Genomic DNA, 26065 nt, shown 5'->3' with positions numbered 1-26065 from the left:
TTTGGAAGAGAGAGAGGAATCTTGCAGAACATATGCCGCAAATGTCTTCCATTTCAGAGAACTAGTCTGCTCTACCAAGACAACTTTTCTTTTAAATAGATGGGAAACTGCAGTGCAATGGAAGATTTAGAGCTGAGCCGAACATGCCTCTTCCATCAACACAATTCCCCCACTGCTGATTAGGAGGCAAATTCAGAGCAGCCATTTCAAAGCATGAGCACCTGCAAGAGTTCCCCAAAGTTTAGAGGGGTGCTTAGCATTTAGCAATAGTATTGTAGCCTGACTTGCTCTGCCACAAAGAGCTCTGCTGTTTATCACTTGCAGGAAAGAAAAAAAGCAGGATGGAGGGGGGAGCCACCCCGAAAATGGCACATATACACTCTCTAAACCAGGCATCCCCAAACTTCGGCCCTCCAGATGTTTTGGCCTACAACTCCCATTATCCCTAGCTAACAGGACCAGTGGTCAGGGAAGATGGGAATTGTAGTACAAAACATCTGGAGGGCCGAAGTTTGGGGGTGCCTGCAAACCTTTCAGGAACTTTTCTGCCTCTCTCACCCAAACCCCACCCCACACTCGGGGTCCCTTCTTCCTTCTCCTTTACATCCAACTTAGAACCAAAATGTCACCACAGAAACAAAATATACTGTCTTTCTAAATATGCATTTACCATATTGCTAATGTATTCTCTGAAGGCGAGAGTAGCTCAGTCGGTACGGCATGAGATGCTTAATCTCAGGCTCGTGAGTTCAGCCCCACATTGGGCAAAATATTCCTGCACTGTGGAGGGTTAGATTAGATTACCCTTGCAGTCCCTTCCAACTCTGACAATTCTCCAAATCAAAACTTGCATATGCTTTGCTACAGCTGGCGCAGCATTACAATCTGGGAAATGCATAAATGCCTGCCTCAACTCGCAGCTGGACCATGTTTACCCAGAAGGTAGGTCCCTTCAGGCAAGCCTCTCCTAATCAGCCACAGGCATCTGCATGGCAATGTGGCAACAACAACATGAGCTTGTCACAAGGATTACTGACACAGTATTCGTGAAACACTCTACACGGTCAAAAGGCACTACTTAATCATTTAGGATGAGGGTTCAACCATGCTCCCACTCAGATGATTCCAGCCTAGAAGCCCCAGGAAGACCAGATTCTCCCCAGCTCCAACCAAGTAAAAAGATTGCCGGTGTGGACTGGTCCCCTTTAACTGAAAAGGCTCCTTTCGGGGAAGGCACAGCTGGCGATTGGGACACAACTGCCTAGTCCTAAGCTTGACTGCCGCTGAAGCAACACCAGAGCTCTGCCCTGTTAGTATTCAGCCTGAACTCTGCACAAGGCAGCATTGCCCCAGTGTAAAACAGATGCAATGCCGGTAAGCCAAGTAAATGGGTGCCCAAAGGCTCCTTTTTCATGAACCAAGGGGGCTGGATTGACATTTTAGATGAAACGTCCTCTTCTGCCCTCCATCGAGTCTTAGTTATGATGATTAGCGCTGGCCGCTGTACGGAATGAAAGCTGTAATGGCAGCCCAATGCGGGATCCTCAAAAATTATAATCTTTAAATTACACACCATGTAGGCATAGTCAAAATCAGGCCATGGAAGTGAAATGCATTTCTTATTTTTTTTAAAAAAAAAAAAGGAGAAGAAGTCACGCATCACCACTGCCTAGGAATCTTGGTCACATGTTTAAAAATCCCTGTATTCATAAAGCAGATCTTTGAGAAGGATTTAGCTGTCAAAAACAGAGTTATTCAAACAGCCTTGCTCTATACTGGCAAAGGATGAAAGATCTGAAGGTGAGCACATCTTATGTGCTTTATCTTCAAAATGTGCTCGCTGGTGTTGGCTGCACTGCTGCCCCCAGCATTTACTTCAGAGTCTAGCGGATCAATTTTTCTAAGAACAGCATTTCTTCTTCTCACTAGTACAACCACTTAAGAGAGCACTGCAAATACATCAAGGAGAAAGAACATCAGCAATAACTTCTCTTTCTTTCTCTCCCTCCCTCTCTTTTAAACTAGATCACTTTAAAACACACACACACCCCTCTACCAGTTTTGTGCTTTTGTCCTATTCTGCTTTCAACTTTGGAAGGAAGTACTGTACAGTGGTACCTCGGGTTAGGAACTTAATTCGTTCCAGAGGCCCATTCTTAACCCGAAACTGTTCTTAACCTGAGGTACCACTTTAGCTAATGGGGCCTCCTGCTGCCGCCATGCCGCCGCCGCACAATTTCTGTTCTCATCCTGAAGCAAAGTTCTTAACCTGACCTGAGGTACTATTTCTGGGTTAGCGGAGTCTGTAAGCTGAAGCGTCTGTAACCTGGAGCGTCTGTAACCTGAGGTACCACTTTAGTGCACAGTGTTCGCAGGGTCAGTAAAAGGAAACCTTTTTATTAGAAGGCTCACGATTAAGTACATCAGCTTCTGTGTTGCACAGAACTCATCTTTGGGGTAGATGAAGAGGGGGGTACTAGTGTGGCATTGTATGAGCTACTAGAGCACACTTCTCTAACATGCCCTCCAACATTTCTCCGATGAAAATAGGGACGTCCTAAGGAAAAGCAGGACATTCCGGGATCAAATCAGAAACTGGGATGCCTTATGGAAATCCAGGACTGTCCCTGGGAAATAGGGACACTTGGAGGGTCTGCTCTAATTGTGTGCTGCAACCACCAGCAACACCTGCAGCAGAGCCATCTTTCCCATTGGGTTTACAGGCGTGTTGCGCCAGGGCGCTGGCCTCTCAGGGGCAAACCCAGCGAGTGAGGGAGCTGCGCGGCTTTGCCGGCGGCCTCCCCTTTCCCTGCACCCCCGCCAGCTGTGCCCCGTCAACCATATGGCTGGCAGGCGTGCAGTTTCCTTCCCAAGCCTCCGCGATCCCCACAGAAGCTTGGGAAAAGGTCGACAACTCTGGGAAACCGTGTGTGTGTGTGTGTGTGTGTGTGCCTGAGGGATCTTTGCACCACCGCCCGGGATATGCTTAAGACGGCCCTGACCTGCAGCCCTGCTACCTCCCTCCTCTTCCTCCTCCCTCTCTATCTTCATGTTTCAACATTGCTCCAGAAATGTGGAAAGAGAAGGGGGTGGGGGAGATGGAAGAGAGAGAAAGTGATTTCTGAACACACAGAAATGATGCTACTGTTTGAAACTCAGACGAGTGTTGTGGGCGTCTGAAAACTGACAAGTTTCCCCACGTGTGGGAGAAGCCACTATTAATACCGAAACTTGCCGTCTTCCCCCTGCCTTTGGGGAGGTTCACAAAATGCATCCAAGATAGGCAACATCCTTGCATGGATTCCATATTTCCAGGTGGGGTTAAAAGTTGAGCCTCTGAGTCACTAAAAACCATTGAAGACCATTTTATAAGCTCCATTTGCATATTTTAAGTCCCCTCTGTACTCTGATGGTTCATACACATTTAAAAGTCAAAAGCCATGGGAGAAAGGGAAGCCTGTTCCATCCCTGTCTCTGCGATCAAAATAAGCGCATGTACCAGCAAACCAGGCCGTAAGTGCTTTTGAAAACAAAATGAAAACCTTCACAATAAAGCATGTAGATATGCTTCTTAGCAGCTAAAAATAGAAGCAAATGTCAGTCCAAGGACAAATTGGGAAGTAAACACAGACTAATGTGACCATAGAAGAATATAGCTAGTATCCTCCACACACACACAGCAAATGTAAAAATAACTTTGCCGACACATGGGTAAATTTGTGTTACATATGTCTTCCTTCCGGACTGGTTCATTTCCCAAAGTGTGCCTTCTAAATTGTCTCAGAACACAACCCCAAAAAACAAAACAATTAAGAACTCTCTCGTGGGGAGGCAGTTTCCACTGGGTCACAATCCTGCCCTTGTCTTAATACCACCTCCCAAGCAAGCCCAGCAATGTAAGAAGCAGGAAATGAGAGCCAATGGGGTGGGGGAGAGAGACTTCCCTGCAGGGAGAAATAAGCCTGAAAACTGCATTTCGAGCGTCTGTGAGGAAAAAAGACAGACAATCGCACCTCTTGGCAACATATATTCTCAGGTGAAATAAATGTATGCTTCCACTTCAAACACTAGTTTTAGAACATATGCAAAGCAGATCTATAGTGTGTACCCATTAAAACATAACGTGTCATCAAAGCCTATGGCTGCAATCCTACGCACTACTGAACTCTTGCTGAACTCAGTAGGATTCACTTTCAAACAAGCATGCATATAGGTTGGGATGTAAGCAGCTGAAGCACTGAAGGATGTCTCAGGCCAATGCTAATATGTAGAAAGGGTTGTTTTTTCATTTGGGGTGGGGCATTGTCCTAATTTTATTAGGTTTATTATCTTCCCTTCACCATAATGTCCCAGAAAGGATCACAATGATTCAAAATACATTGTTGGTTTGGTTTTTGTTTTGTTTTTTAAAATCATTTTCCCTTCTGATCTTCTTCTTTGGCGATCACTTTGGCGAGTAAGATTGTCTTCCATAAGCACGGTTTTAACAAGGAGTCCGTAAGTGACTGTGGAGGCCAATTCTGGACCCACATGTCCTTCCACAGTGGGGACATTGGTTCCCGGGCGGGAGTTGATCAGGGTGTGGATTTGCCAAGTGTGCGTTCCTCTTAGCAAACGTCTCCCTTGCGTTCTGAGTTTGAGTGTCTTCAAAGTCCATGACACCTTTGGGAAAGGCTGTTCTCCAACTGGAGCGCTCGCAGGCCAGTGTTTCCCAGTTGTCAGTGTTTATACTACATTTTTTTTTAGATTTGCCCTGAGACAGCCTTTAAACCCTTTTTTGACCACCAGCATTACGCTTTCCATTTTTAAGTTCGGAATAGAGTAGTTGCTCTGGAAGACAATCATCAGGCATCTGCACAGCATGACCTGTCCAACGAAGTTGATGCTGAAGATCCCATTAAGCGGGATTGCTTCCAAACGACTCTTAAGAACCATCTGCTTTCAGAATTCCCTGATCATTGAGGAACACCGGACCAAGCTAAAAACATCCATTATTGCAGCTTGTGAACAAACTATTGGATACCAAACCAAGAAACACCAGGACTGGTTTGATGAGAATGACAGTGAGATTGAACGAATGATTGACAAGAAAAGGAAGGCCTTTCAGATCTGACAACAAGATAGAAACTGTGCCACTAAGAAAAAAAACCCTATGCCAACGCTAAGACTGAGGTTCAAAGAAGAACCAGAGAACTAAAAAACACCTGGTGGATTTAAAAAAAAAGCTCAAGAGAATCCAGCACTTAGCCGACACTCATGATGCACAGAGTTTCTTTAAAGCCACAAAGACCATCAATGGGCCAATACATCATGGCATATGCCTCCTATGCTTAGCAGATGGTACCACACTTCTAAAAGATAAAGAAGCTATTGCACTGCGCTGGAAAGAACACTACCAACATCTCCTTAACCACAACTCCCCCTTCTGATACATATGCAATGAAAAGCTAGAAACAACTAAGTTGTGAGGCCGGCTGAAAACATCGTATTAAAGTTGTCAACTGTATTATTTTTCACAGCTCTGGGTATTTTAGTGAATTGCAAAAATCTCCATCCTCAAAACAGTCTAATCATAATGACTGCAGATCGAAAAGCTGAAATGAAGACAGATTCGTTCTCCAAGCATTCAAAACTAAAAATTGAGCTTAGTTCATCACTAAGCCTGTGGTTATTGGGTAGGCTCGGCACATAAGCTGCACTCAGCCCACCAAAATATTTCCCCTAGAAAAGCTTCTCCCCCCCCCCAAATTTACCTATGTGTAGGCATCCAGCCAGTTCAACGGCACCCAGATGAGCACTGTAATGCAGATGGTGATGGTGATGCATAACTCTATGGTCACCTGTACAGTGTGGTGTAGTGGTTAACAGTGTGGTGTAGTAGTGGTTAAGAGCGGTAGACTCATAATCTGGGGAACCGGGTTCGTGTCTCTGCTCCTCCACATGCAGCTGCTGGGTGACCTTGGGCTAGTTACACTTCTCTGAAGTCTCTCAGCCCTACTCACCTCACAGAGTGTTTGTTGTGGGGGAGGAAGGGAAAGGAGAATGTTAACCGCTTTGAGACTCCTTAGGGTATATCAAATCCAAACTTCCTTTCTTCTTCTTCTTCTTCTCCCTTGTCTGACACGACTGAATGCCTATGGCCTAGTTCAGCGTTTCTCAACCGCTGTTCCGTGGCACACTAGTGTGTGGCTGGTGTGCCGCGACGTGCGGTGACGAGAAGGGCGATTTGCATTGTCACGTGCCTGGCGGCCGCCAATACTAACCCACCAAAAAGCAATATTTCTCCTCCTCTTTCCCAAAGCTCAGTGCAAACGAGCCTGGCGGCCGCCAATGTACAATACTAACCCGCCAGAAAGCAATATTTGGTAAGTGTTTCTTACAGTCATAATTATAATATAGGGCGGCACAGAGTTAAATTTTTTAACTTTTTTAATGGTGGTGTGCCTCGTGATTTTTTTCACGGAACAAGTGTGCCGTGGCCCAAAAAAGGTTGAGAAACACTGGCCTAGTTCACACAAAATGATAAAGCCATGGCTTATTCAGCCCACTAATGGTTTGTTTGAATGTGTGTATGCAGTCCAGCAAAATAACCATGGTTTGTTTTCTGCCAACAAGCCACAAGGTTTGTTGTTCCGTATCTATACAATTGCTATTATGTCTGAGCCTAACAGCCTTGCTTCATCCCATGGTTTGTTTGACCACCCAACACCATGATGCTCACCAGCCTGCAAAGGCCTTTGAAACTGGTGCAACTGGAAAACAAAACAACAGTAGAGAAACGAGAAATGCACCGGGGAAATGCAGACACAGCAAAAGAAGGAACACTAAAGGAGAATTATAAATTGAACAGCATTTCATATGCCCATTGTTCCAGACAATGCTGCAAGCAGCGAACAGAGCTGCTGGGGGAAGTGAAGAAAACTCAGCACTAATAAGGTCTACACTGGCCCACCAGATTTATTTTTTAGCCAGAATGCTACGGTCAGTTCATACAAAGCATTTCTGCACTCCTCTGCGAATGCTCAAATGGTGCGGCAAGTGTAAATGTATGTGTGCATTACTACGCCTGTTCCGCCTTAAAAAGGATGCAATCCACCCTTATCTCATGCACCTCTGTTACAAGAAGGCAGGTATGAGTTACATTTGATACCTCAAACTCGCATTCTGCAAGTATTCACACCCAAGTACAAACTCTGCATGGAAATCAATACTCTGGTGATAAAAATATGCTGCTCAAGTAGCCAACATCTTATGATGCATCCATCAACATATCTGCAGAAAGCAAAACGAACTCTTCTTTCCCGTTATGTACTGCTGAATACAGGAGGTGGTTTTTCGGGGGGGGGGGCAACCATGCTAATGTACCAACAGCCCATTCTGATGACAATCTGCGTTGAAAGACACAACAAAAGAAACTGCACGGCCAAAAGTAGATTAAAGAGAAATGGCAGGACATATGCTGGCTCTCCTGACACCAGTTTCCATAGCCTTGGGCAAACTGCAGAAATATCATTGCTGTTTTGCTCATGCTGCTGAACTTTAGAAAGATGTCAGGGATGTGCAGTGGGGAAAACAAGGAGATGCCTCTTGACAAAGTTAAAACTATGGGTGTCAAAGAAACAATGGATCAACTGTCAATGCCAATTCATTTTCTTGCCAACATTCTCAGTTCCCAGCACCGATGGCAATGCTTAAGCGTTAAAGTAGAGGCGGTCACCAAGACCTGAATATCCAGAAATCAAACATCAACCCTAAGAAATACCATATATTTCAAAACTTTAAGAAGTATGCATTGAATGCCAGTGCAGTTGTGCTTCGTTTTTTGTTTGTTTGTTTTTTGAAATCACACTGCTGAATTTGTGTCAAGATCATTTTAAGCGTGCCAAGTATATAATACCATACATGGATCTAGACAGCAGCAGGCTTTTCTGCAGATAAAAGAAATATATTTGGACATTCATTCAGAAATCAATTGGCAATTGACAAAACAGGAAAGAATGCCCCCCTTTTTCAGTCTAGCACTCCTATCCAGGAAACTACTGACCCTGTATAACATAGCTGCCAAGTTTTCCCTTTTCTCGCGAGGAAGCCTATTCAGCATAATGGAAAATCCCTTTAAAAAAGGGATAACTTGGCAGCTATGCTGTATAAGTTTGCATCCTACACTGCTGTGCTTATAGAGCTCTTTCTCCACCAAATGCCATCTGAACTGCTGCCACCATGCAGCCTTCCTCTCAACCTGGCTGGTGCCCTCAAGATGCTGATGAACTTCAACTCCCATTAGCCCCAGCTGGCATGGTCCATGGTCAGCACAGCTGCCAAGTTTTCCCTTTTCTCGCGAGGAAGCCTATTCAGCATAAGGGAAAATCCCTTTTAAAAAGGGATAACTTGGCAGCTATGATGGTCAGGCGTGAGGAGAGCTGTAGTCTAACATCTGGAGGGCACCCGGTTGGGGAAGGCTGGTGCAAGGCATAGGATGGAGAAAGTGAGAATAATCATGGGTTGCGTCGTAGTTGTACAAATTGATAACAGGGTGTTCTCTGTCCCTCTCCCATTATTTACACCCAAGCAGTCTTCTCACTTTCTCAGGTACATTCTACACTTGAACTCTGCATTTTCCAGGACTGTCCATGCAATCCGATTACATGTCCAACCAGAACCATGTCCCAATGGTGCTTTCTCCTAGGTAGTAAGTGTATTGGGGGGTGGTTAGGGGCTGCACTCCCCACTGAATTCAATAGGACTTAGGACTGCAATGTAAGCTCCTTTTTTGCCTACAAGATTGGGCCCTGGCACTACAGCAACCACAATTTCTCTGAAAGAAAGAAAATGCATTTCTTCCCCTTGAAACTAAGCCCATTAGCACTTTTCTCCCTTATCTGAAAGCCCCATAGAATCTTCTCGAAATAACTGTATTTCTCAGCTCTTTTAAAATAGCACATCATTGCCCTAAAGTTTCCACCTCCTAAAATAATCCCATCACATTCTGCTGTGTAATCAGGGTGACAGCATCCTTGCTCAGAACATGGAAGTCGTAACAAACCCATTTGTCCTCTAAAGGATTATTTGGCTTCGACACAACGAAGGTCACTTTAACCATTTTTTCCTTCCTGCACGACAGCTTAATATTTCTCTTAACCTAATATTACACTTAACACTTGCATACCTAATTGTAATCCCTACAACCACAGTCAGTGCTATTATCACCCATATCACAAATATTTTCTTCTGAATGACGGGCAGCTTTTTCCATATGGTGCTTCTCATTTATTATTGTCAACAACCTGAGTTAGCATAGCCACATTATCCTGGGGAAATTTTTTGCATACTTATACTTCAGAAAAGAAAGCAAAAAGCCATAAACATTCATTTTCTATCTAGCTGGAAGACTGAGGGCGGTGGGGAGTCTGCAGCCAATAAATTGCCCCCTCTTCTATCCTACTCCATTTCTGCAGGCATAAGCCAAGCACTTCATTTCTAGTTTATATCACACAGGTGCCTCTGTCTTATCAAAATGAAGACACCATCGTACATGCAAGCATACTGTACCAAAGCTTTAAACTTCCGGTAATTGTTGTTTAAAATAAAAATAAGAAATGTCCTGATCTGACTTAACACGTTCAGAAAGAATCAGGCAACATTTATCCAAATGCATTTAGGCCTAACACATTCTTGATTTAGGCTCTCCTCCCTGCAACCTCCTATTTCCCTGACACGGGAAAAGAAAACCTCTTCAGAATTATGCCTTTCTTTCTTTGTCATTCTTTCTTTCTTTTCCCCAGCAAAGCATCTTTGTGAGCAACGGTGCCACAGAGCTAAGCCAGTGCAAATCAGAGGAGCACCCCTCTCTCCCAACAGCAGGGGAAAGGAGAACAAGAAAATAATAATGGCAATAATCGGAAAGAGCAAAGCACAGCTGAGCTCTGGGTGCACATGACAAAGCAAGGTGAACAACCACTGCAGATCTCCAGGTGGCTTAAAGGCATCACCTTCCAATGGGGCTTTTCCTGCAACTGGGAAGAAGGGCTCTCGTGGGGTCCTTTTCGATGGGGCTCCCTTCTTCAGCTCCTCTTTGCAGAAAAGGATGCTGAATCATCAGCAGTTTCAGCCCGGTTTCTCCCCTTCCCTGAGACCCGCCCCTATTTGTTGCAGCATCAGTTTCACCCATGCAGCCCCCACCCCACTCCGCCCCCAGCTCTTCTTTCTTTTCTTTTTGCAGGGCGCAGATAGGGAGAGAAGGGGCGTTGGAGCTGCATAGCTATTGTGCTTATAATATGCCAGGTTGGCTGCCTGGCGGCGAGGGACTGGGGAGGCTATGATCCCTAAATGATGCAACTGTCATTTACCTGCAATGGGTGGCGGGTCCCTTTCCCCTACCGCACCACCGGGCTGTTGTCGTCCCGGGCAGCGCCGAGATCCGGCAGGCTCCTCCTCGCTCAGGGCTGCCCGGTGCCAACGGCCAAGGAGACTCGCGGGTGCGCCTCGCGTCCCAACTCGCTCCCCCGGCAGCGGCGGCAGCATCTGCTCCGGAGCCTGCCAGGGCTGGACACGCTCGCGAGGAGGGATGTTGCTGCAGAGAGGGGAGGCCGGAGCGAACCATTCCTCAACCGCGGGGGAGAGAAAGCGATGCGACCCCCGCTGCCCGACGAGGGAACTGCAGGGCTTCTGTGCACTAAAAGGGGCGGGAGGCGGATTGCTGGAGAAATCAGATACTGTATACAGTACTGTACGTATATACACACGTGTGGGGGGGGGTACCAAGGTGGCAGGAGAGAAGATCCCATCCACCTAACCCCTCTCCTGCCGTGAAAATGTAAAGGCCCGCCTCAGCTGCCTCCGAATTGCAAACAGATCATGGGATGTAGCAACCGGAGAAGTGGCGACTCTTCTCTCTCCAGCCGGTGCATCGGCTGCCCATCTTCTTCAGCTGCTGGAGCAGCAGGGCTGACTCAGTTTCCCCGCAACAGCAACGAGGTGCATCGGGGAACGGTTGCCCTTTCCTGGGCTTCATGCACCGCATTATCAGGGCTCCAGTGAGCAGTTGCTAGACAGCTTTGCTTGGAAGAGGCTTTCCCAAGCTTGAGTCTCCAGCTGTTTTTGGAATACAACTCCCATCATCCCGACCTTAGCTAGCAGGACCAGTGGTCAGGGATGAGGGGAACTGTCGTCCAAATACAGCTGGGGACCCAAGCTTGGGAAACCCTGATTTGTAAAGCCTGCCGGTTTATAAAGGATTTGCACCCAAGTAAGTGCATGTACGGTAATCAGGATCGCGACACCGCCCTGTTCCCGATTATTATCATGCAGCCTTAAACGCACAAATTGGCTGCTTTTCCTTGCTGTTCTCCTGCTAATATTGCTTCTCCAATTCCCTTCTCTCCCTCCTCACTGGAGAGTGGCACCCAAACAAGCACCATACTCGCCCTGGCTTTCCTATAGCCTTCCTAGCTCCTTCCAGATGTTTTGGACTACAACTCCCATTGACATTGTCCGTTAGCTGTGCTGGCTGGGGGCTGATGGGAGTTGTAGTTCAATAAGCTTCCACGAAGCTGGCTACCCCTGCTCTACATACTTAGGAACATCCCATTGAACTCAATGGGGCTAGATTCTGAGTGGGCACATAAGAATTGCATTGTTAACCGGCCATTATAAGGAGGGCAAAATGTAAGGCCTGACTGATAGAAGATTCTAATTTGCATTTGAGAAATCATGGCTTACGCCAGCCAGACTAAAATGGCACACCCCTTTTTATTTATTAAAACCACTTAATGTTTTGGGGGTTTTTTTAGTCTGTAAGTGGTGTGGTGTGCTGCGCTGGTTGTCAATTTGCTACCACACCAGGTTCAAGGTACTTGTATTAATTTACAAAGCCCTAGACCAGTGTCTCTCAACCATCAATCTCTGAGTAATGCGAGATTCCAGGGGTTCCATGTTTCCCTTTTAAAATGAGGCACGGCGGAGACTGTGGTGTCTTTATGATACAGTATATTGCTTATTTACACACATATATAAAACCTGAGCCTACAATGGATGGGTTCAAAGCATCAACATCCCAAAAAGGTTGTGTTTCTCCCACACATTGAATTCTTTCAATTCAAGCAGAAATCAGCCATGGCTGGCTGGCTCTCTCTCTCTCTGCCTTTCCAGCCTGCTGCTTTTTTCTAGATCACATCATACACACACTTTTCCACTCTAAACTCTGGGTTTTGTCCATCTAACTATCTAAGAACTGGAGTAGAGGCCCCACTCATTTACTATCCAGCACAAAGCCCCCTTTCTTTTGCTTTCTTAATGTCCCACCACCTTTCCTTTATTTTCTGAATGACCCATCACCCCAGGCAGTTGCCACAAAACAGGAAGCTAGCCTGGTTTATTTAGATTTTAATGCTTGTTGGATCCAGGGATTAAAAAGGTCCAGCGCCCAGTTTAACACCCAAAGCCTTGATTCAATTCAAACACTTGCTGGGTCCAGGGATTATAGGTGTCTGGCACCCACAAACTCATAACAGTACCTTGTGTAGGTGACGCAAGCAATGTACACATGACTCAACTTGTACAGACAAACTGTTATTTCTTCCCTTTCCGCTGCATGGATGCCTAGCAATATATGATGACGGAGTTTTCTCCACCAGTTTCCACCTCCTTTACATGCAAAGAACAAGAGTAAAGCACTCATCCTAGCACTAGGCAGTGGACATCGCTTGTATTTCATCCTATGATTATCAACCACGCTCCCTGTGGCATTACAATGCATCCCACCATGATTCCAAATCAATCCTGCTCCTGAGCCCATCAATGATCAAAGTACAGTATGCCAAGCGCAACCTGAGTGCTATGGCCAGCCTTCTATTAGAACCTTCTGATCACACAAATAGCTATTATATAACTTTGCCAGTCATCCTGCTGTGCTTAAAATGATACGGAATGGATAGTTTAAGCAAGCAGATGCCACCAGCATGAATAATATTTATTCTGCTCTTCTATTTAATCTATATTTTAAACAGTGGATGGTGCAAGTGTAAAACCACATATGAGAAAGTTTAACACAAAACCCATCCGAATCAGAAGGAAAACGCTGAGCAAGGGGGTAGGGATATAAAATACCAGTCTTCAATTTACTCTTCGCTCCTTTAGTGCTGAATTCAGCAGTAATTACTTCCAAATAAGTGGATATAGGATTGCAACCTTAGCATGGATCCACCGGATGGACTCCACACACACACACACACGTATAACCTACCCATGTATAACCTGCCAATACCGAACAAAATGCAACTGTTGAAAGAGTACTTAAACTAGCTCATCATCCTTTTTTCACAGTTGCCAACCAGATGCTTATGAGAAGCATGCAAAGCATGTGGACGCAGCAGCCCTCAAGTTAGGGAGAGGTTTTTTTTTTGTATACTGTATTGTTTTGACTTTTATTTAGTTTTTCTTCTTTAAATTAGATATATTGTAAGTCACCTGGAGAGCACCAAACAAGCACCAAGTATGCCATAATATAAACATGACTGCTCTACTGATGCAACACTTGGTGAAGGTTTTAGGCAGTTTAAATGGGACATTTGTGAATGATGTGCGAATTGCAAAACAGGCATACGTCACTCTAGTTACAGGTAGGTAGCCGTGTTAGTCTGCCGTAGTCAAAACAAAATAAAAAAATTCCTTCCAGTAGCACCTTAGAGACCAACTAAGTTTGTTATTGGTATGAGCTTTCGTATGCATAGACATTTCTTCAGATACCAATATATCTGAAGAAGTGTGCATGCACATGAAAGCTCAAACCAATAACAAACTTACAGTAGCTGGTGTCTAAGGTGCTACTGGAAGGAATTTTTTAATACGTCACTCTAAATATTGATGTAAAATTGAAAATTGGCTATGATAGTCTTATTACAAGAATTTGTTAGTGCTTGGTTTAAAAAGTTATTGGTTATGTTCAGGAATTTACATGATAATGTTTCTATTTATTCTTTCTTGTAAGTTACTCTGAATACTTGTAAAAGAGCAGGATATAAATAATAAATAGCAGCAGAATAGATTATGGAAACAGAGAGTAGAAGATTCTCATTTATTTTAGGACTCTGTTTATGCTGCAAATTTTAACTCAATATGGCAGAACAGTTCACTGCAGGGTTATGCAGTGAAGAATTTGTGTTAATGCACAAAGTCCTAAACAACATGGGCCCAAAGTACTTTACAGACTGTCTAATTCCTTATTGCAGCACCTTGAACACCGAGATCTGATGGGGAGATTTTGGTGGTCCCCTACACTCCTGAGTTCATGTCCTGCCTCCTTAGATTGTAAGCCTGACAGCAGGGACTATCTGCACGCTGCCACAACAGCCCATTTTGGCTGCAGAGTGGGATAAAAAAATATTTACATAAATAAATGCATTCTATTTATTTATTTATTCATCCATTTAACAACATTTATATACCAACTAATTGTAACAAAACCTCCAAACAGTTTAGATGAGATTTGGTCATGTTTATTATTGAATGATACTTCTACATCGACTGCTGTTTAATATTAATAAAGCACTTGCTAGAACTGTTCTAAAAACTAGTTAAGATTCATGCCTGGTTATCAGTGATGCGGAATGGCATCCCCAGAGCAAGTGATATGCAAAAAGTGAGGCAAGCTAGAGTGTTATAAAAAGGATATGGTGGTGTTTGTTTCTGCTTTGCGTAATAAACCTCAAGGAATACACACCCACTTGGATACACAACGTTTTCTTTGTTTCCTTTTTCTTTAATAAAAGAAGCAATCACACTTTCTAACTCTGTAAAATAAAATAAACCCAAGAGGAGGAACCCAAAGGTTTTTTTCCCAAGAACAAATCACATTTGAACCCTTCTTCCTTGTGAGTAGCCTACTGTTGTTCTTCAGCTAACCAGATCTGCCTATTCTATCCTGAGTTCACAAATGCCTGGGCAAAGGAGTGATTTATTTATTGTCTTGGCTGCCATTACAGAAGCCACAATAATATGTGAAAACCTCTTTTCTCCCTGTATATCCTTCTCAGAAATGTACACACTTCAAATGGACTGGGGAGCTGTAATTTCCTACAGCAATACGTTTTCTATTATTTCCTGAGATGAATGTCTTTCTTCCCAGTGCACTCTAAACGCTCTGTTTAGCAGATATTATACAGGAAAAAGTCAGCGTACTCTAAAGGTATTTTCTCTCTCTGCTGAGTACTCTGAAAGTAAAATTCGTAAACATAAAGCAAATTACATCACACAAAGCAAAACTGCTGCCTCCTACAGTAAGGGAGTACTCACAGTCTGATTCAAGCAGCTCTGAAATGACCTAAACTTTCCCATCAGCTTCAGGCCCCAGCTTTTTTCAAAGGCCACATGTAGGTTCACTGATGTTTACAAGAGTTGTCCTGGGCAACCAAATGGAACACAGAGATTTAAAGGGACAACTTCCAGACTAGATATTATCTTCTCCAAATATTATTTTACTGCTTGTCCCATTCTTGAAAAAAAAGAGTTATGGGGACCAGTTGATGTGAAGAGAAACAAAACAAACTACAATTTCTTCTCTATCTCCTCCCCTTTAAAAGGGAAGAAAAGTTGCCCCGTTTTCAATGAGTATGTGGAATTTCTTGCATGATTAGGGTATTTAATCATTCAGAAATAACTAGAAAGTCACACCCTTCCCTCTTTGTACTTCACAATATATTTCATGCTTCACCTGCATTTGGAAAGCAATATCATCTCCCTCTAGTGACAAACATATAATGTATGTATTTGTCCATACAGAGGTCGTGTCAGGATAACATAACCAATTACAGGTTGTATCCTGTTTGTGAACAGACTCCTCCACCTGCTCCAAGGACTATTAATGTCAACAACAGGTTGCCAGAGAAGAGGCAGGTGGGACTGAAAGCAAAAGTGCTGCAGCTCCTTGAATGCAATCCTATACCAACTTACAGGGAAGTAAGCCCAGTTAAACTCAGTGGGACTTACTTCTCAGTGAACGTACTTAAGATTGCAGTGTTATGATCTCCTCAAACGACGACTGGGTCAAAGCAATGCAACAGCAAACAAACAAACAAACGCTCACATGTTTAATGTATTTATTTATCAAGGCTATTTCCAACCTACCCTTTATTTCACAATGGATCTACAGGAGAGGTAGAATACACAACCATAACACAAAATACATAGAAACTAATCAAAACTAACCAACATAAACCATAAAAGCAGCAAATAATAAGAACAATGGCTCAAAAGTTTGCACGCATTTGCTTCTAATTGGAGTTGAAATTGTCTAGTGGAAATTGATATTTTACATAGAAAATACCGTACTGCTAAAGCCAAGTCCTTGAAAGTAACAAGTACTGAGATCTGAAAAGTCTACAAACTTCAAAGCATGATTTAAATAGTAACAACAACAAGAACAACAACTATTGTTTCCTGACAACAACTATTGTTTTCTGTTAACCCTACCATGATTATCAACTATGACCTGGGATCCATCTTAGGTTCACCCTTCCCCCCCCCACCAGATCGTGCCCTGGCTCTGCCCTAAGCGCATCTATTTTAACCCCACCCAGAAGATCAGGGTTTTTCCAATCAAGAGTGGACAACCCAGTTCTTCGCCATGATAATAAACTGTGTGCACCTATCCCCAGACACATGATTAATCAGGGAAGTTTTGTTTATTTTGTAGGGCAGTGTCCAAGCTGAAACCTCCAAATGGCACACAAGTGCACACAAAACAGCTCGCCATTGGCTTGGAGCCAACAAAGCCACCTTCTATGGTGTCTGGGGTATCAGCTTCATTTTCCCCACAGAATGGCAAGCAGAAGCCCAAACTTCACTCAAGCAATCAGGATAATATTGACATCACACACACACACACACCAGCATAGGGACCAACAATTGAGCAGGGCAGAGCTGGGCCAGCCACTGATCCACTGGATCCTATACCAGTCCATCTCTCAGAGAGTGATTCAACCTAGGCTTCTAAGCTGTGTACAGCAGACCCACCCACCCACCCACACCCCACTGCAAAAAGATCAGTCTCCCCCCACCATTCTGACCTGTAGAAGGAAGTAAGCCTTTGGATATTCTAGTGCAGCAGTGGCACTGCCACTCCAATTATCCCTTCAATTGTCTCCTATTAGGCAATTGTCCCCTGATTTGTGAACCAGCCTTTTTATGGAATAATAATTGCACAGTTCTAGAAATGGTTTCCCTACCTTTAGTTTATGGAGTTTGCAGATTTTTTTTCTATTTTATATTCTGTCATATTTTCTTCTAATATACGCCATTTCCATAAATTTTGTTTGCAAAGTGGTTTGTTGTTGTTTAGTCGTTTTGTCATGTCCGACTCTTTGTGACCCCATGGACCAGAGCACACCAGGCACTCCTGTCTTCCACTGCCTCCCGCAGTTTGGTCAAACTCATGTTGGTAGCTTCGAGATGGCCAACCATCTCGTCCTCTGCCATCCCCTTCTCCTTGTGCCCTCAATCTCTCCCAACATCAGGGTCTTTTCCAGGGAATCTTCTCTTCTTATGAGGTGGCCAAAGTATTGGAGCCTCAGCTTCAGGATCTGCCCTTCCAGTGAGCACTCAGGGCTGATTTCCTTAAGAATGGATAGGTTTGATCTTCTTGCAGACCATGGGACTCTCAGGAGTCTCCTCCAGCACCATAATTCAAAAGCATCAATTCTTCAGCAATTAGCCTTCTTTATAGTCCAGCTCTCTTTATAAAGTGGTTTATAAATCTGCAAATAAGTACAGCAGCTTGTTGTTTGGCTTTTGAGATATCTGGATATGTTTCAATTATATCTGGATATCTGTTTCATATAGCAAAAGGCAGCAACATAGAGGCAAAGGATGCGATGGTCTGCACTGCTTCTTAACACCAAGAGGGAGTGGGAAAGCAAGAGAATATGTGTGTACAAGGGTGCCCTCTGTTGTGCTGCACTGTCTAAATTCTGACCATAAACAGATTGACCTTTCAGAGCTCGTCAGTCCATTAACAACCTCAAGGCTCCTTTATATTATAAGTGTTTGTGGCTGCTGCCTAATCATCTGCATTTCTTGTATGTGTGGGGTATGGCAAAATGACCAATGAACTCTAGCCTGTCCTCTGCAGATTTCCTCTCTCCATGTCCATAGAAGGTGGAGGAACATCTGTTGCTTTTACTATGGTTTTGAGTTTCCCATGGCATAATCCTTCCTCTTTGGAGCTGAGCATGCATTGGATACAGCACCTTATTTGAAAGCACAGCAGTGGCGTATCTCTGATCCTGGCTTGATGCATGGGTAAGAATGCTTCACTCAAGCCCAGACTGAAAACAGGCATAAAGGTTGAATAATTGGTTCACAGTCCCCAGAGACCAGGAGATTTGTGGGAGCTGCTGTGTGCTTTGAGCAGAGGTTAACCTTTCTCATATTCCAATCTAAATAATTTACCCTCTTCCATTTCCCCCATCATTTTGAGTCCTCTACTTATTTGTTGATTCCTCTCTCTCTCTCTCTCTCTCCATCATCCCTTATGTGAAAGATGAAATAACGGATTGATATGCCTAATGAGTGGCTAAAGAAGATGATGGTTTCTGAGTATTTCAAAACAAGCTAAGCCCTTAGAGCACTGAGGGAACATTGAAAAATCTTATCAGTTGACTATTCTTTCTGGGAACGTGTTGTGGTCTTTTTTGTTCATTTCCCTACTTCTGGGTTTTCAGAGCATTAACAAACCCTCCAACATTTCTCTGATGAAAATAGAGATGTTCTATTCAAATAATAATAATAATAATAATAATACCCCACCCATCTAACTGGGTTGCCCCAGCCACTCTGGGCTTCCAGCATTTATAAAAACATAATAAAGCAATAAACATTAAAAATAAAATAAAACGAACCTTTCCTGTGAAGGGCTGCCTTCAGATGGTTGTAAAGGTAAAGGTAAAGGGACCCCTGACAATTAAGTCCAGTCGCGAATGACTCTGGGGTTGTGGCACTCATCTCGCTTTACTGGCCGAGGGAGCCGACGTTTGTCCACAGACAGTTTTTTCAGGTCATGTGGCCAGTATGACTAAGCCGCTTCTGGAAAAACCAGAGCAGCACACAGAAACACCGTTTACCTTCCGGTTTACCTTCCCGTTTACCTATTTCTCTACTTGCACTTTGATGTGTTTTCGAACTGCTAGGTTGGCAGGAGCTGGGACCGAGCAACGGGAGCTCACCCCGTCGCAGGGATTTGAACCGCCGATCTTCCAATCAGCAAGCCCTAGGCTCAGTGGTTTAGACCAGTGCTCCCCAACCTTTTTATCGCCGTGGACCAGTCAACGTTTGGTAATTTTACTTCGGCCCGCTGAGGGGGGGGACGTTGATTGTTTATATTTTATTTAGATTGTTTTGATTTAATAATTTTAATTTAATTGTATTTAATGTTCCTTGGGTGGCCCGGTACCAATTGATCCACGGACCGGTACCGGTCCATGGCCCGGGGGTTGATGACCACTGGTTTAGACCACAGTGCTACCCCATAGCTGCCAAGTTATCCCTTTTTTTAAGGGATTTTCCCTTATGCTGAATAGGCTTCCTCGCGAGAAAAGGGAAAACTTGGCAGCTATGCTACCCGCATCCCGTTCACATGGTTGTACTTTATCAGGAGTCACATAACTCCATACCCCAAAAAATTTCTCCAATGAAAATAGGGACATCCTAAAGAAAAGCAGAACATTCCGGGATCAAATCAGAAACCAGGAGAGTTTCTGTAAATCTAGGACTGTCCCTGAAAAATAGGGGCACTTAGTACGATGACCCTGAAAAACAGCCATCGTCCCCCAGTTCTGCTCTTGTAGTGTGAAACTCCAGGCAATGAGGAAGAAATATTGCCTCAGTGTGAATCCTGTTAAATGCAGCTTGCTCGGGCCATAGCTTAAAGCGAAAACAGGCATCCATTTTCCTAGCAAATGAGACTAAGTGGCAGAATTCATTAATAATTCATATGCTTAGCCCATCGATTTTGACTCTTGTCTCCAGCAGGTTGTCCCATATTGTGTGTCAGGAAGAATCAGCTTTGCCCCTTAAGGTACATGCATGCCTGCAATTTGTCTCCTGAATTGTTTCTCTAAAAGGAAAATTGTGGGTTAAAAAAAAAAAATTACTCAGGGTCATGTACATGACCAATAAAACAAGGCAGAGAGGAAGGGGAATCCCGGCCCATTCATATACAATTCTCAGTCCCCACTTTAAGTTATAAAATATATGACTCATAATATCCTATTGATAGATTAAATAAATAATCCCCCCCCCAAGAAACTGAGGCTGCAATCTAATGGACACTTACTTGGCAAACGACCCCCATTGTAGTCAGAAGCACTCACTTCAGATCTAAGCATGCTTAAATCATGCTACCATTTTAAGAACCACAGAATTGTAGAGTTGGAAGTGACCACGAGGGTCATCTAGTCCAACCCCCTGCAATGCAGGAATTTTTGCCCAACATGGGCCTCGAACCGTGGGGCCTGCAGTGCTCCCAAGCCACGCATCTCTCCTGGGAGTGACGCGGTGGCTTGGGCACCTGCTGGCTCCACGCTGCCCGAAAAAGCAACGCGGGCCTGCAGCCCGCCAGAGCGCAATGCGGCTCAGGCACGGGGATTCCAGCATGCCCTGCCCTGCCCCACCCCAGGCACCTAAGCGGGTAGCTACGCCACTGCCTCGAACCCACAACCCTGAAATTAAACCACACTCAGCAACAGTGGGAATCGTTTCTGAATTAACATGTCTAAGATCAGACTGTAAGAAATTCCAAAGCAAGCCTGTCGAAATAAGCCGACAATTATGAGCTCTCTAGGGAATGGCTGGATCCTTCTCTGGGGCTTACTTAGAGTGAGTCATTATTTGGAAGAGAGCTCCCAAGATCACTTTGTTACAGGATTTGATGCCAAAGTGTTAAGAACAATCAGCTTTCGACTGTGCTAGTGCCCTTTGCTTGTCTCTCTAATCTACCTCATTTAAGACTACAGTATTCCATTAATTTCCTTAAACACAAATTTTAAAAAGAACTTTTTAATGTACTTTACACTGCTTGGCTTAAGTAGAAGTGAACTGTAAACTATCTAATTAGAGTAGCCCCTAGGAGCAAATTATGCTACATGCAAATGCATATAATGAAGCCCCAAGTTTTCATTTTCTTTTAGTAATTAAAGCACCTTCTAAATACTGGTGGAACAGAAAGGATTTTTTTCTGCTTAAAAAATGCCCCCGATTGCTTTTCCCCCTGAAAGAGACAGAGAGCATTTCATGACCACTGAGGATGCTCAGCTAGCTATCATTGTGCTTTTTGCTCCCCTCCCCTAATTCCCCCCATATATATATATATATACAGTACAGTGGAACCTCTGTTTATGAACACCTCGGTTTATGAATTTTCAGTTTATGAACGCCGCGGACCCATCTGGAACGGATTAATTCACTTTCCATTACTTTTAATGGGAAAGTTCGCTTCAGTTTATGAACGCTTCAGTTTATGAACAGACTTCCGAAACCAATTACACCCATGTTTCAGTTTATGAACGCTTCAGTTTAAGTACTTCACGGACCCGTCTGGAACGGATTAATCCACTTTCCATTACTTTCAATGGAAAAGTTCGCTTCAATTTATGAACGGTTACTCCGTGGACCGTCTGGAACGGATTAATCCACTTTCCATTACTTTCAATGGGAAAGTTCGCTTCAGTTTATGAACGCTTCAGTTTATGAACAGACTTCCGGAACCAATTGTGTTCATAAACCGAGGTACCACTGTAGATAGATAGATGATAGATAGATAGATAGATAGATAGATATAGATAGATAGATAGATAGATAGATAGATAGATAGTACTTCTACAACTTTTGGAGTTTCTCAGAGTTTGCTCCCTCTTGGGCATGGATACTGCTTTTGCTTTGTAAGGATCTACACTCGGAGAATGAGTTTGCTCTTAAAATAGAGGAAAGAGCATTTTCAAATATGACACATATGTCTTCAACCATCTTCTAGAATAGATGACAGGCGACTCATGGATAAACAGCATACTTCTGAAATTGTAATGGAATGCAACACCCAACCCCGAGAAGCAAAACCTCTCTCAATTTGAGGGCGAAAGAGGAATAAAGCAACCCTGAGACACAATAAAGGTTGCCAGGCATTGCATAATGATCATGGTACAATATTTTATAGTGGAACTGGGGAAATGTAATAAAAAACACATCAGATTAAATATTTAAAAGCCTGCCTCCTATCATACATTTCCTTCTGAGTGGTTTAGATCAGCAAAAACTCAAATTTCACCAACGATACCATAATTTCACAAAATTCGCAATCACCCAAATATTAATTTAAAGGTGATGGTATAGCAGTGTGCATCAAAATTATTTTTGAAAGATGTAGAAAAGGCTGTATACTGAAGAAAGTTGCAATGAATGTCACCTAGCTGTGAGTGCAATTACAAGGCTACTAAACCATACTTATGTTACAGTCCAGTACCCATGGGCCTCTTACACAGTGCAACTTAATTCTAGGTAGAGAATTGTACTGTTAATTTCAAAAAATCGATGTGTAACTTGAGGTGCCAATCACAAATACACTAACAGTGCAATCCCAATCATATCTCCTCAGAAGTCAGTCCTTTTGGATTGAATGGAGTTTTCTCTCTGGTAAATGCGATTAGGAAAGCAGTCTAATTGAACTTGTTTCTGGGTACTGTAGTTTGTTAAGGGTTGCTAGAAATAGTAACTCTGAGGGGTAAACTACAGTGCCCATAATTCTTTGAGGAAAAGAGTGTGCTTTAAAGTTATGGTATGTACACAACCAAAATAGAATTCCTCATAAGAATAAAACCTTGATCTCTAATACAGTATCAGATTCCTAGAGAGCAAAAGGGTATACTGTAGTTACTTAGCAATTTAAAAAAAGTACTCTGAAGGTGTTCAAAGCCACTTTTTTTTTACTGCAATAAATAATTATCATAATTATAACAGTATTCATGTGTCTGTGTTTCACGTTTCAGGCCCTAGCTCAAAAACCAGCAATCATAAAACAACATGAAAAACTCAATATATAGACGGAGCACAAGATCATTAATCATTATTTAAAAACTGTAGCAACCCTCATAGCCACAGATGTAAATTGTGACTTTCATAATTGCAAACCATATCTAAACAAAAAAGGTTTAATTGCCTACTTTATTTTTTATTTACATTTATATAAACCACTCCTCATCCCATAGCATGCTAAAACAGGGAACATATAATAAAATCCATATATCAATGTAAACATCATTTTAAAAATCACATTTAATCAAGAAATTCAAAACAATTCAATTTGCCAACTTCCCACAAATGCTTGTGCACATATGCATGTCTAGAGCCATTGTTTGAACACTGTCAGCGAGGGAGCCAGACGCATTCCCATAGGGAGTTCCACAAATGGGGGCCACCACAAGGAAGACCTAGCTAATTTTTGTGTGACAAGATGTTAAATAGCCTGTACACCAAAAGAAAGAAGATCTTGTTTGTTCCACCCTCAGATGAAAATAGCAAGGCCTCCTCTGAAGACCAAAGCGTGTGGGCAGTTTCATATGGGAAGTAGTAGTAGCCCTCCAACTTCCAAACTGTCCAGGCCCGGAAAAGGGGTAACAATCACACTTTGAACCAGGCCCAGGAAGAAATCCAAAACTGGCGAAGAATGCACAGTATTGGCATGGCATGACTGCTGCATTTTGCATCAACTAAAAAGCTTCTGGGCACTTTTCAGAACCGTTCGGCCACATACTGCACATACCATGACCTAAATATGAAAGGTAAACAAGAAACCTGTAACTGCAGCAAGATCCATCTTCAGAAAAAGACCAGTTGGTGCACTTGTTGGAACCTGAGAGCAGTCCAAAAAACAACTGCACCCTGCGTGCCCAACAGAAGCATGTCCCAAAGGCCTAAGTGTCTTGTCTGGATTACACCTCCCCCCTCCCTTTTGCCCCATATCCCATCTCTCACTGGCTTCAACATTAACAGTACTGTAAAGATACAAGACTCAAGCACAGGATGAGGCATCCCAAGCCAAGGCGCGTTTCTATGATCCATAAACCAAACTCCCACAAACTTCCACGGGATTATCTACTCAGGAGGAGGAGTCGCAGCGGCGCGCGAAAGGCGGGTTTAGATGCGCTCCTGAAATAAATGCGGACTGGGACTACCGCTGCAGCCGCTTGCAAGTGCGGGTGAAGAAGGCAAGAGCCGAGGCAACAAAAAAAAAAAAGGTGGCCCCTCCTCCGGGTGAATTATTTACTCGAGGGCAAAAGGAGGTGCGTTGTGGGGAAGAGTACGCCAATAGGGGGAAGGCGAGGCCGGCAGGGGGCCTCCTCCTCCTCCTCCGCAAGGAGCACAGCCTTGCCAGGCCGCCGGGCAGGCGAAGCCCGAGCTCTTGCGAGCGTGAGGAGGAACTGCTGAGGAGGAGGAGGAGGCGCTTCAGCGGCCGTCATTTCCGCCGTGTGTGTGTGTGTGTGGAGTCGGGGAGGGCAGGCGGACAAGCGGGAAGAAAGGAGGCAGGACCCGGAGGAGCCCTCGCCGCCTCCGACTTAGAGGCCGCCCGGAGCCGCCCCCCCTACCAGAGCGAGGGGGGAGAGAAGCTGAGGGCCGAGCGCTGAGGGGGGAAGACAGAAGCGGCGGAGAAGCCAACACTCCTCCCTTCGCTCTTTGCCGCGCAGCCCGGCTCCACAGAAGCTGCTCGGGATTCCCGCCCTTCTCCCTCCCTTCCCCCGCTGGACGGACGGAGCAGCCCGCCGGCCTCCCGGCCATGGGGAACGCCGCCACCGCCAAGAAGGGCAACGAGATCGAGAGCGGTGAGTTGGAAGCGGGCGACAAAGACCGGCCCGGGGGGGGGGAAGGGAGGGAGGCCGGCTCTCGGCCGCCCCGCTGCTCCTCCTCTCGCCAAGGTGCACCGGGACGGGCCGTGGCAGCAGCAAGGCCCTGCGGCCTAGTCTGGCGGGCTGCGGCACTGGCGGCAACCGGTGCGGCAGGCAGGCAGGCCCGCTCGCTGTGCCCCTTTTGCGCGGGGGTTCTGGAGGAACTGCTGCAGCCACGTCCCGCTCCGGGGGCTTAGGAGTAAGCGGGTTAACCTGTCCCCCCTCGCAAAGCTGCAGAGGCCCCTCCGTGGACACCCCCCACCCGGAGGCTGCTGCTGCTGCGTGTCCCTGGCATCCCCACCTAGGTGCATCCTTCTGCTTAGGCCGGCCTAGTCCCAACCCGGAGCGAGGAGGAGGTCAATGAATGGGAGCGGGTGGGGTCTAGTCCTCCCGCCCCAATAGCTCTTGCTAAAACTCTTGGCCCTCGTCGTCGGAAGGAAAGCTTTTCTCTCGGCAACCTAGGGGTGGGGGTCGGGGCAAAGCTCGAATATAAACTGAATTTTTGGGCACTTGTGTGTTTTCTCCGCTTTTCTCTCTGCCTCTTCCTTCCTTACCCCCCCCCAAAAAAAACCACAACAGGGAATAAAGGCTGCTGTAGAAAACTCCCTAACACCTTTCCCTCTTATAGTTTTTGTTCTCTGATGTTGTGGAAACAGTTTATTCCGAGCTCCTCCTGCTTATGAGAAGCAGTCTTCTGTTGCAGTATGTTAATGTGTTGTGAAACCTCTTTCTACAGAAAGCGAAAGAGACCTACCATTATTATTATTATTATTATTATTATTATTATTATTATTATTATTATTTTGTCGTACAGGATCTTGGTAAGCTGCATTTTGTTTGGGATTGAGAACACAGCATAAAAGAACACAAGCAAAGCATTTAAGCAATTGCTGGCACTTCTCATTGGAGATTAAGGCCTTGCTAACACACTTACTTGGGAGTAAGTCCCATTGAATTCAATCAGGCTTTTGAGTACCTGTGTTTAAGATTATGAGGTTGATTACTAATATGAACTCTTGAGGTTTTGAGTGTTTATTGCTATTTGCTTGTCTGCAGTAGAAATGATTTGGAGTGTTTTTGATCCTGAACAATTTTTGAGATGGGCAACTTTTATTCGTTAGCATTTGTCTCCTTTTGTAGTTAGA

At 44.4% G+C, this 26065-nt stretch overlaps 2 protein-coding genes across 10 annotated transcripts in view; one reads left to right on the top strand and one right to left on the bottom strand.

Moving 5' to 3' along the window:
- TTLL7 (tubulin tyrosine ligase like 7) overlaps positions 1 to 15397 on the bottom strand; it is a 75236-nt gene extending 59839 nt beyond the window's left edge. For 4 of the 8 annotated variants that reach the window (XR_015950987.1, XR_015950989.1, XM_060276783.2 and 1 more), the window contains exon 1: positions 15289 to 15397. The gene's annotated coding sequence lies outside the window, so the exon portion shown is untranslated. Of the gene's footprint in view, positions 1 to 10346; positions 10621 to 15288 lie in introns of those variants that run through there. The other 4 variants (XR_015950988.1, XR_015950990.1, XM_088673880.1 and 1 more) reach the window with 2 other exon arrangements.
- An 8930-nt stretch (positions 15398 to 24327) lies between these two features.
- PRKACB (protein kinase cAMP-activated catalytic subunit beta) overlaps positions 24328 to 26065 on the top strand; it is a 62637-nt gene continuing 60899 nt past the window's right edge. The window contains exon 1 of one of the 2 annotated variants that reach the window (XM_035121599.3): positions 24328 to 24857. In XM_035121599.3, the coding sequence (XP_034977490.1) occupies positions 24812 to 24857 (46 nt within the window). In that variant the 5' untranslated portion in view covers positions 24328 to 24811. The remainder of the gene's footprint in view (positions 24858 to 26065) is intronic. The other variant, XM_088673874.1, reaches the window with a different exon arrangement.

The sequence above is a fragment of the Zootoca vivipara genome, chromosome 7 (genome assembly GCF_965207765.1).
Source record: "Zootoca vivipara chromosome 7, rZooViv2.hap1.1, whole genome shotgun sequence".
NCBI classification, from domain to species: Eukaryota; Metazoa; Chordata; class Lepidosauria; order Squamata; family Lacertidae; genus Zootoca; species Zootoca vivipara.
Note: the sequence above shows the minus strand (reverse complement) of the source record. Positions and strands in the feature narration are given on the sequence as shown.